At 43.6% G+C, this 12,142-nt stretch overlaps 1 protein-coding gene across 2 annotated transcripts in view; it reads left to right on the forward strand.

Moving 5' to 3' along the window:
- SPRED2 (sprouty related EVH1 domain containing 2) overlaps positions 1-12,142 on the forward strand; it is a 66,473-nt gene that overhangs the window by 33,771 nt on the left and 20,560 nt on the right. For both annotated transcript variants that reach the window (XM_064446653.1, XM_064446654.1), the window contains exons 2-4: positions 4,567-4,744; positions 6,038-6,206; positions 9,036-9,100. In XM_064446653.1, coding sequence (XP_064302723.1) covers positions 4,567-4,744; positions 6,038-6,206; positions 9,036-9,100 — 412 coding nt within the window. The remainder of the gene's footprint in view (positions 1-4,566; positions 4,745-6,037; positions 6,207-9,035; positions 9,101-12,142) is intronic.

Below are 12,142 nucleotides of genomic sequence, written 5' to 3' on the forward strand. Positions count from 1 at the left end.
TTTAAAATATTTTTTTACATTTTTATATATATATGCACACACCCATGAGCTATAATTTTTAAAGCTCTTTTCCTTCCAATAAAAACAGCACATGGTTTTCTGCGCTACCTTTACTCCCCAAGTTCATTATGGTTTTTTGCTCTGGGTGGGGCGGGTGAGCAACCTGAAGCAGCCCTCGAACACACTGGCCAGCAGCCATGCAGCTGCGTAATCCCTGCAGATACTTTCTTCCCAAGCTTTCAAGGCTGTTGAAGACAAATCTGTAGGGTTAAGATAGCAAAGCATTCCATTTAAGAGCATAATTAAGAATAGTTTGCATGAAACACGTAGCATGTAGGCCATAAACCTGACAATTAGAGCGGTCTTTAAACTTTCAGAAGCCAGTAAAATGAGGGGAGCTAAGGCTGCTGTGGGGTTTTTTTAGCTGTTTCATTTTTAACTAAACAAAAGGCTGGCATTATCTAATCTCAGCGTCAGTCGGTATCTCATTAATGGTAAGGGACCAAATTTTTTTCATGTGCCTCATTAACCGTTTCTCCTGGAATAGTCAAATTGCATAGTTGCCATGATAAAAGTGCAGGTGGATGACTTGAACATGGTCGTTTTGCTGCTTGGGTGTACCAAGGTTTGAGCAGTGACATGCACATGGGATTTGCAGATTGCTCCTTCACTCCAGAGGATTTTGAGCACTTGCAGCCAGGCAGAGCCTCAGTGCAGTCGCGTAAAATTAAATAGCAAAGAAAATAAACAGCTTTTACACTAAGGAAGCAAGGTCCTTATATGGACCTGAAATATTTGAGTACCTCCCAAGTATTTATCAACACTGGCATAAGGGAAAGAAGCATTGCCTATTCTAGGCTTGTGGATAGAAACAGCAGGCAAGATTTTGACATATAAAACTGAAGGAAGCAGTGCGTAGCCTTGAAAACTCAATGTGCAGCTTCTGAGTTCTAGTCCAGTGGCTAACCCAAGATGTCAAGCCCTTAGAAGCCTTAAACACCTTTTTTTCCCTTTCTTTCTTTTCTTTGTTGTTTTTTTTCATAAGTCCCTTGGGGTATGTTGCATGTTGGGAAACGTGTCTGTGGCTGGAGTCTCATGGTAGTGGGGATGGGAACATCACTGGTGACTCTTGATCACGCAGGAAAGGGATTACGTTAACAGAGCCAGACCTCTGCTTACCTTGTCAAAGGTGAACCCTTCTGCTGGACAAGGTCCTTTTCTAATAGGGGAGCAGAGGTCATCTTGCCATGGTCAGGGGATGGAAACTAGGTTTTCTGACTTATAGAATCATAGAAATATATAAGGTTGGAAAAGACCTTTAAGATCATCAAGTCCAACTGCTAACCTATTACTGCCAAGTCCACCACTAAACCATATCCTCAAGCACCACACCACGTCTACCCTTCTTTTAAATACCTCCAGGGATGGAGACTCAACCACCTCCCTGGGCAGCCTGTTCCAATGTTTGACAACCCTTTCGGTGAAGAAGTTTTTCCTAATGTCCAACCTAAACTTCCCCTGGCGCAGCTTGAGACCATTTCCTCTCGTCCTATTGCTTGTTACTAGGGAGAAGAGACCGACCCCCGCCTTGCTACAACTTCCTTTCAGGTAGTTGTAGAGAGTGATGAGGTCTCCCCACAGCCTCCTCTTCTCCAGACTAAACTAAACCCCTTGACTTGATATATATAAGGAGGTAGCTCTTCAGGGTGGGAGAAATGCAGTGTTGTGGTGATATGGTGTTCTCTTGGCATGTGGGTGAAATCAATGGCCTTGGTGGCAGAGGTTGTAAGACCCATAGGTCATGGTATAGGTGTGGATAGAAAGAGGAAAACAGTATGTCCCTCTGCCCCACCAGATTGTGATAGTAGGGATAGCAGTCAGGGGACCTAGATTTAATGTGTGGGCATTCACTAGCATTCAGATGTGATTTCCAGCCTAGAGAAATCACCAAGAGGTGATGGAAACATGCAAATAACTGGTAGAAATCATAGAGTACTGAGTAGCTGCTGCTTTCTTAATTTTCCTTTAAGTGGATGATTCCTGCAGCAAAGTAACTGAAGACAACGTTACCTTTGGGATAGCCGAAGGCTCTGGCTGATGCCATAAAAATGAATGGTAAATCCCACAGGAAGCTATATTGCCAGTGGCAATTTTCAAGCATGGAAGGAGAAGCAGCAGTTTGTGTGGATGACTTGTGGGAGGATGGAAAGGAAGGTCACATTGAGCAGCTTCAACTTCAGAAGAGAGCTTGAAATTCAATGGGGGTTCTGCAGAAGTGAAAAGAGTTAGAATGAAATCCAGAAAGGATCCTTGGGTATCAGAACTATGTAGAAATGTATAATTGGCTTTCTTCTTTCTTTATCTGTTAATTGCTAGTCCTTATAGACCATATGGGAAAGGTACAGAGAAGAAAACACAAATTGTCTTGGATGGAAGCAGCTCAGTTTTTGTACAGTAGGAAATTAGCTGAAGTATTTTGCTTAATTCTGAGTATCAGGAAGCCAAGCGATTAAAGTCGACAGTAGTAAAATTTCGAAATGGGTTTTCATTAGAAAATAAAGAGGTAACTGGATCTGTTTATGGACAGGCTTGCCCTGTTTCCTGTACCAGGATGCTGCTTTAAGGACTCAAGAACCAAAATATTCTTCAAAATGTTGTTTCTCAGTTCTGTGAATCCCTTGCATGTGTCAACTGTGGTACGGGATGTATATCTGAGTATGCTGAAAAGCTTTTTGTCAGCCAGTGTAAAGTCCTCAGAGCAATAGGGGATGAACCTTAAGCATCTATGTACTGCCTTAATTATGTAGGTCTGGTGAGAAAGTTGGTGTATCCATAAAATAAAGGTGTTGGAGGGCAAATTGCAGCATGTGTTTTGCAAGATCTGTCTAGCTGCAGAAAAAACTAGCTGGTCCCAGGAGCCTCTGCCCAGAAGATGCTCTCTGCGTCCCTTGGTCTGTCCTCAAAACTGCCTTCAAGTAGGGTCTGTGAGGCTGCTTGCTTAGGTATTAAATCAAATCTGGTCATATTATAGAAAGGGGAACTCAAACTTCAAGTATTAGCACTTGGATTACAAAAGTGATGCCTGGTTATACCTGGTGCAGGATGAAGAAAGCTACTGCTGCTTGTAATTCTGGATAGAAAGGACCCGTTCTCTTGTTGCATTGTACAAGATGCTAGGAAAATGTCCAGATACAGAGCTTTTCTCAAGGAGGAGGAGTTTTCCATAAAGGATGATACCTGTTGTTTCGAAGGGCCTTCTCTTGGAGCTCTCTAATGGTTGAGCTTCTTCCTCCTCGTGAGCTCACCTGGTGGCCTGGAGATGGGCAATTCCTGGGCAATTTTCTTTATGCCTTTTTCCTAGCCCTTGCTGATGTTCACAGTTTGAGCGTTCTGTGGCACCTTTGTGGGTGCTGGTGGGTGTCTCAGCAGCTCTGCAGCCGACAGTGCTGCAGTTGTGTGTGGTTGACATCTAACCATTCTGTGGTGACCTCCCTGTGAGGGCGTCACAGCCATCAGCACTGTTCCTGAGCAGTCACTGGGTTGAGCGTCTAACCTGTGATGTGTTGCACCGAGCCAGGACTCAGTGGCAGCGTGAAGATAGAAAAGCTAATTTGAGTATTTCCCAGAAGCTCTGGGGTGGGGACAATCCATTTTAGCTTACAGTCTGTTGCGCACCCCTTGTAAGGTGTACTGACATTTCCTTATGTCCTGTAGTGGCCTTTCTACTCCCAAATTACCCCCTCCCTGGTGATGTCTCCAGCAGATGCTGGAGCAGCTGCTCTGTGGAAAGGGTATGGGAGGAGTCCTGGGGAAGCAGAGCATCCCGCTGTGGGTGCTCTTTTGACCCCTTGCAATGGGCACCTGCATTATCCCCAGATCTCTCAGGTGCTTCCAGAATAGCTTCTTGTGAGGTTATGATGTGCCTGCCTTTGAAAGCCCCTTGAAATGCCGGTGGAGCTGTTTTAGGGACATGGTCTGATCCTGATGATCCGAGCTGAGAAAGTTCCCATCTCCTTTCAAATGAGGTACCCACTGGAGCCACACATGTGCATTTTTTTGCCATAAAGCTGTCCCAATTGCAGAGGAATTTGAGTGTAGTCCTCCAAAGCGCACTTCATGAATTTGATCACAAAAACCTTAAAACACTTTATTGATGGGTTGTTTGAGTTCCACATGTTCTTCCAACACTTTGGAGACCTGATGCCCCAATGCATCCCCTGTGGGTGGTGGCCTCGTCGTGCTGCCTGGCTCACCCTGTTCTCTTGGTCCCTGTCCCCAGTTGCATGAGGGAAAGAGTGTCCAGGACCATGGGTTGTTTGATCTGTATGTTCATATCTGGAAACCCAGTGGGTTCATTCCTTGCTGTTTGATGGATCTCTTTCCTATGGTGGCTTGAATGGTCAAGGCCATCCATCATGGAGGTGGACTTCCATCCTGGACAGAAACTCTGTGTTGTGACTGGACCAGTGCTGTCTAAATCCTCAAGAAATCCCCTCCAGAAAAATGTTCTGAAGAGATTATGCGATGCTCACAAAAGGTTTTGTTTTTGCTTTGTTACCATTGCAGTGACAGCTATATTGTGCGAGTCAAAGCTGTGGTTATGACCCGAGATGACTCCAGTGGGGGATGGTTGCCACAAGAAGGAGGCGGTCTCAGTAGAGTTGGCGTCTGCAAGGTCACGTACCCAGAGGGCAATGGAAGAAGTGGATTTCTAATCCATGGTGAAAGGCAGAAAGACAAACTGGTAATAGACCCTAATTCAACTTTTTTCTGTTCTTCTAAGGAGAATTATCCCAAATCTATTGCTATTGTATTCTTGTGCAAGTTTTTTAAAAATATAAAAAACAGGCATGTACAAATCGTACCAGACTGGACAAAACAAACCCATCCTCATCTAGAATTGCCATCTTTTGCTATCTAGGTTGGTGTGCCACCACTTGGAAGGAGCAGGTAAATTTTTGGCATCCACGTGCAAAAGCCCCTTTTGATGGTGGAAAAAGGGCCTGTGTTTTTTTTTCCTAAGACCTAGCAGGGGTGAGAAGTGAATTGAAGTATAAAGAACCCATGAAGACAGTCACATTTCACTGAGTAATGCAGTGCAAGCCTTTAAAACTGCCATGAATTATTTATGCTGCATGCTGTTCAAGGTTTGAATGAGCAGAGTGAGAATATGAAGACAAGTTGTCTTTTATGAATTGACGCACTCGGTTTCTCCTGGTAGCTGTTTATCTGAAAAGGAGCTCTCTTCTTTCCCCACACAAATCAAATTAATAAAGCCTATTCCCTATTTCCTGGGTCCATTTTAGATGTTACAGTTTGTTATCTCATTTCTATGTATTTGATTCTTCTGAAATTCACTCTTATGAAGAGATGGGCTAGCTTAAAAATATGCTTCCTGCACAGGCTCTGCAAACTCAGTGTTTGGGAAAAAAAAGTCATTATCTGAGTCATGAATGATCTTGCTTTCAAAGAGACTGGCATTTTAAAGCTGTTTCAAGTACAGTTTGTCTTTTGCAATACTGTTTTGCTTAGGATGCTTTTTTTGACACTATTTTGGAGCCATGCTTATGGTTTTAGGGGATGGGGTAAGACTTACAAGCCATTCCTGTTCTCCCTGAGCAAGGTCTGAGATGAGTGTCTGGCTGGGGATGAGGGAGGGGAAAAAAGGTGAGGGGGGGTGTTTACAGCACAGCCTAAATCTGCCAGAGAATAAAGTTTCTGTTGAGCAGAATTTTTGAGAGAAGAGGTTCTCCCTCCACCAGCTGTAACCTGTGCTGTACTGAGTCTGGGTCTGAAATAGGTTCCTGGGGTAGGGAGCAGGCACCTACTCAGAGCACAAGCAAAAGATGAATGTGCAGTGGTTATGAGAACAATTACAGTGTCTGGTGTTTATTAGTCATCATTTGGTAGGGAAGGATGTTCCCCTATGTGAGGCATGACTTGGCTTGCTTTTGGGTCTTGGCTGAGACAGTGCCAGCTGTGTCCTTAGGGTGGGAAAAGTGACTTTGCTCCTCTTTTGGTGCTCGTGCCCTCCCAGGTGGTGCTGGAGTGCTTTGTGAAGAAGGACCTGGTGTACACGAAGGCAAACCCTACCTTCCACCACTGGAAAGTTGACAACAGAAAGTTCGGGCTCACGTTTCAAAGCCCCGCCGACGCTCGAGCCTTCGACAGAGGAGTGAGGAAAGCCATCGAGGACCTCATTGAAGGTAGCGCAGCGCACAGCAGTGGCCACTTTGACCATTGGAACAGTGGGGAAGGGGATTTGAGTCATGGAGCTGGGAAGAGGGATGGGTTTAAAATCAGTTCTTGGACTCGGACGTCTCTTGTGCATGTCTCCAAGTGTAGTCGGGTGCTTGCCTCGCGCTGAGCAAGCCCCCACTTACTTTTAAGAACTGAATTTTCTCGTACCTTAAGGAGAGAAGGGATTTCAGTCCAAGTATTTTCCAGTCCTGTCTGGCCTGGTCTGTCCAGACTTCCCCCCTTAATGATCTTTGAGTCTGTTTTTACTGCTTTTTTTGATAGTCTTGGGTTTCATGCTAGCAATGGCAACTCAGACAGCTCAGGCCTTTCTTTATATGCAGCCAAATCTCATCTTACTGAGTCTTTGTTAAATCATAGTATGAATTCCTGCCCTGGAGTTGAATAAAACTTTGTTTTGTTTTTTTTTTCAGTAATTAGTTTTGTCTGCATCCTCTTAGTTGAATGGTAGTTCTTGAAGACTTTGTTGTGATTTGGTTTTTTTTTCAATTCTGAAAAAAATGTGTTTGAATTGCCTGTGCTTTGAAGTTGTCATAAATTTTTCCTTTTCACATTTCATTGCAATCCGGCAATCATAATACAGCTATAACTCAAAAGTGCTTTATTTTAATGAAATTTGATTCTTCATGGGGGGTTTTTGTTGGTTTGTTTTTTGGTTTTTTTTAACCATACCACTTTATGTAGGGACTTTGTGGTCCAAAGCCTTTCTCCTTCTCACCCGGTGTGACCGGGATATTTTTATATACAGATTGTACTATTTTCTGAGGACACGAGCTCAAATATACATACAGATGTGTATACTTCTTGAGGATATTAGCTCCATAGACAGCTTAACGTTCTCGATGCCCTGCCCTTGCTTTAACATGGAAATGGTAGGTATTGGGAGAGAATTAATCCCCCAGGGCTCTTTCCTGGTAAATACCTCATCAGTTAGAGGAAGGATCTTCTCAACTAGTTACTCATTTGCTTTTTTCCTGTGCCATTAGCGTGAAGAAGTTACAGCTAGGCCTTCCACTTTCTTCTTCTTGCTTGCTAAAACTGGGAAGCATTTTGAGTCATAAAAGTGATGTTTTATGTAAGTGCCATGGGATTGTGCAAAGTTTCAGGGAGACAATAACTCAGCTGTTTCAAGTAGTATTTTGGACATGCCAGAAAGTGGTGGCTCCTGTTCTTCTCTTTCTGATCCGTTTTACAGTGGGGGTATTTAAAATCAAGTTCTGCTGTATTTCAGATACTTCAAAAATCAGCAAATCTGTATTTATCCCATTCACAGCACAGACTGATCCTTATGAATGTGTTCCTCCGTAACTTCCAAATAAGGCTTTCTGAAGGAAAAACAATAACTGGCTCATGCACACACGGCATCGGGCAGTGGATTTCATTTATCATTCATTTTTTGTTCACGTAGTTGATGAAATTTAGCAGGTAATATTAAGCACAACAAACTGTGCATTTGAAACTTCACTTCATGAAATTGCTCCTTTATTATTAATATTTAACCGATAGTTTGTTCCCTGTAGCATCAGAAGTATAGGAGTTTTGTGCACAAGCAGAAGAATCCTATGCAGCTCTGTAAAGTGCCTGGATTTTTTACTTTTAAAGCTAATGTAGCAAATGGCACAAATGTTTTCACGTTACTTAGTGTTTTAAGTGGGCTTTCGCACTCTAGCTCTGCACATCTTCATGGTGATGCAAATGAGAGCAGACAAGGCTGGTGCAGATAGCATTATATAAAGCATATTATTTTTAAAAATTTCCAGAATGAGGATGGTACAAACCATTCACCTATTTTAGTTAGGGATGTGATGTGGCCTTAATTCAGTATAACAGTGGACTTCCATCAAAAAAACATATGCCTTTGACTTGGGGTTTCTCCTCCTATCAGAGCGACTTGCTGCACCCACTCTCCTTGGCAGCCTCATGGGGATGAAGCCAGCCAGGAAAGGGGTCCAGGATCCTTGGCCAGGGGTAGGGAGAGGGGTCACCCCCTTTTAGCCACAGCATAAATTTACTGCCAAGTCCAGCAGTGGTGTGCCACTCTCCCCGCTGCCCTTCTGTGATGTGGGTGCTGACCAGGCTCTCAGGCTGCTCTGGACAGGGACACCCATGGGGTGGGAAGGAGATTGGAGGAAGGTGGGGTTTTTTAATATGATTTCCCACTGTTCCAGATGATGCCATGTTACTAATGAGAACTGCACCCCCGTACTTTGTTCTTGTCTATGGTTTTACACATTTCAGCTTCTTTCCCTTATGTGGGGCAAGGTGGTTCTCTGAGAAATAGGTGATAACAGAGAAAACCTTTACAATATGTAATGAATTCTGAAATTAGAAGAAAAAAATCCAATCTAACTCTTCATTATCAAAGTGAGGTTTGGCTTGGTTTTTTTTTGTTCGGTTTGGTTTTGTTTTTTAAATAAAAAGTAATTTTCCCCAGATGTAAGGAATACGTGAAGAATAACTCATATATGGTTTCTTGACAGATGAGGATGTAGTCTCAAGCACTGATTAGTGCATAGCTTTACTGTTCTTCAGAAATGAAAGTCTTCTGTAGTTGGAAATGGTAACTGCTATTTTTAACACAGTTCATTAGCATTGGCAACCATGCAGTTGCATGTCAAGAAACACTTTCAGATTTTACCTTTCCAACCCAGCTACCAGATGGGGTTTTATTCCTTAATTTGAGCCACTCTTACACATCTACAACATACAAACTTGTGAGAAATAAAAAAAGTTACATAGAAATGTCATATGTTTAAAAAACTTTATTTTTTTTCTAGGGTCTACGACTTCCTCATCAACACTTCACAACGAGGCCGAAGTTGGCGATGATGATGTCTTCACTGTAAGTACATCTCACCCAAGGTCGTTGTCTTTTACACTCTGGTTTACATGGTCAGGTTGGAAAGGGTTTTTCTTTTTATGCCTTGGGGTTGGCTTGCAGCCGTCATCATGTTTGGCCAGTGGGTGTGTTTTATTTGATGGAAGTATATACTTTACAGAAGTTAAAGCCGTGGGTTTCTGTTGGCCTCCTGTCACCATGTGAAAAACATAGCAGAGCAATCTTGTCAGGGCTAGAAGTGAGCGAATAATAACTCTCAAATGTCTTGTGGCTTGGCCTGAGTGATGCACACACCTCTTAATATCTCTCTCTTTGTCCTTAAGAAGCATCACACAAGCTAGAGTAGATGGCTGCTACTCAGGTGCATACTCAAGGAAATGACATTTTGCATTGCAATTAACAAAAGCTAGCTTTAAAGGTGTTTTCGCCTGTGCATGAAATGTGCAAAGTTCAAACAAGTGTTTTTTCAGCTGGAGGAAGGCACAGTAGCATGCTATCTACCTAACCAGCAGTGACTTGAGTAGGAGTGAGTTGCTTGTATTTAATTTGTGGTAATATCTAAAATGTGTATTGGAGCTTTTCTGAAACAGAAGCAGCTACTGTTCCACTACACTTGCACACTTGAAAAAGGCGGGGGGGAGAGAGGGATGGCAAAATGTTGGATGAAATTGTAATCCTATCATGGATATTCCATGGGCTGAAAACAAGACACTCACAACGAATACTTTGTCTATTAAATTTATTTGCTCAGCTCTGATTGTGAAGCCCATGCACATGCATACATGCGTTAGTTATATTACAGATGCCCTCTTTGTCCCATGGTGCAGGTGGGGACTGGATGGCAGGAGGGTGGAAAGTGGGACATCCTCAGTGCAGAAGCAGCAAACTCAAAGTCACCTTTGGGATGCTTCCCTGCACCTTTAGGGTGAATGAGAGAATGCTGAGGACTGGCATCAAGCCATTTGAAAACAGGCACCAGGAAGCTCACGAAGCTGAAAGGTGTTCTTGAGGGTGATGTTTCACCACTATGGGACTAGCGCAGGTTCCCTGCTGTATTTTGACCAGATCCTCCCAATGGCTGGCATGTTGTCTGCATCTGTCCTTTTGTCACAGCTCCAGGAGACAAACAACAGCAGGCAGGGTTAAAAGGTGACTTCCTGCACTCCACAGCAAAACTAGCATTAGCAGCTGCTTCCCAACTATCTGCCAGAAGTGATTTATAGGCGCTGGGATGGAACGGGCTGGGGGGAGGCACCGTGGGAGCCAGAGCCATTTACCAATGTTTTGTCCCCAGATTTGCTGGGTAAGTTGTGCTCTGCTGGGGCAGCGTGTTGCGCTGGACTTGTGTGCGGCTCTGCTGTGCTTGTTGGAAAGGGGATGACTGTCGAAATGTGCCTTGGGCAGGTGTGTGCCAACTCTCGCTGGGTTAAATATGGAAATAGTGTTAAAGCAAGGAAAAGTAGCCTTTGGAAATAGGAAAGGACATTTTTGTGAAAATCCAACTGACTAACATTTAGGGACCTGGGAGTGCTCCTGTATTTCACCACAAGCTCAATCTTGTGGTTGAGAATTGACTTCTAAACTTGTATGGTGCTTTTTACCAGGAGGAAGAAGCTGTTGCCTTTAAGCGGGTATTGCTTTACATTGGGAAAGTTAGATGAATGGTACTTCAGCTGCATCAAAATCACTCAAACTCCTGCATTCAAAGTGAAGAGCTGAAACTCTGAGATTTTCCCCTCTACTTGACCCCAGGGAGGTGATAGATAACCCCCCACTGTGCAGATGTTTATGGGTAGGATGCTCAGTGGAGAAGGAGGAGCAAGCTACTTGATAGCATTAGCAAGGAGGGAAACCTCAGCCACAGCTGACACCTTGTTGGGATCCAGGGGGATGTTCACACCGGGGTTGTGCACTGGCTGGCAGCTCTCTCCACATGTTGCGTGAACTTGAGTAGTGAGAAGGACTACACCGACGGTGGTAGCTCATGTGGTGCCATTGGTCAAGCTGTCACACTGGGGAGATTTTGTTGTCATACTCCAAAAATTAGACTTTAGGAGCATCTTTTTCCTGAATATTTCTTCTTTGCTTTACTGGGATGAAGTCTCTCCTTTTCCTGCAGGCCATAAGCTCTTTGAAGCTCTCAGCTTCCCATTTATCTGGTAGGTGATGGTGGAGTATGAAGTCTGCATAAGCCAGAAATAACAGACTGAAGCATGGAGGGGTTTTAGACTGGAAGAAATTGATAGGGCTGTGATATGTTTTATGAACCCTTCTGTTTCAATTCTTTCTTTGCACTTCTTTTTGACTTGTGTATCATAGTCTATCTGGTCATCCTTGCACAGAAAACCTTTTTAAAACTTTCCTGCAAGCTCTGTTCCCCAGCCACAGCAGTGGATTTTTCAGGTTTGGAGATCTTTTGCTCTGTTTTAAAGAAAAAGTACATTTGTTCTTTTTTTATTTCCTAAGGTAGTTATTAAAATCTTCACAGTCCTCCCCCTCTCCCACACATGCATGAATAAACTTAACTGCGTGTGGCAGAATTTTCAAAAGCATCTGCATGATTGAGTCATTTAATCAGTCATTTACCCATTTCTGAAAATCCCAGCAGTCGCTGCTGCGCTTCTGCCTCAAATATTTGGCCCGAGGTCCTGCTCCTCCTTGAAGATCTGTCCAACCACAGCAGTCCAAAACTTCACATTTCTTAGGCTGCTTTACAGATGGCCACCCCAGCTTTATCTTGCACGTCAGCACTGATGTTTGCACCAATGTAATGGTACCAGCTTTAAAACAACCGTCATTACGTATAAGCACTGACCCTGACATGGCTGTTGGATATTGATTGACACAGGGCTTTTATACTGTCCCTGATCCTGTAAGCTTTGATACAGCTCCGTGGGATGATGACTTTGTGCATATTTTTGTGCATGCATCTTGTACATCATCAGTTTCATTTATTCATCAGGCAGCATGCAACCCTTCCAGGCATTCAGCAAGTTATTTTCATGGGGAAGAGAAGGTTTGTCCCAGAGGTGGAGCGCTCTCTCA

The sequence above is a fragment of the Phalacrocorax carbo genome, chromosome 3 (assembly GCF_963921805.1).
Source record: "Phalacrocorax carbo chromosome 3, bPhaCar2.1, whole genome shotgun sequence".
Lineage (NCBI taxonomy): Eukaryota > Metazoa > Chordata > Aves > Suliformes > Phalacrocoracidae > Phalacrocorax > Phalacrocorax carbo.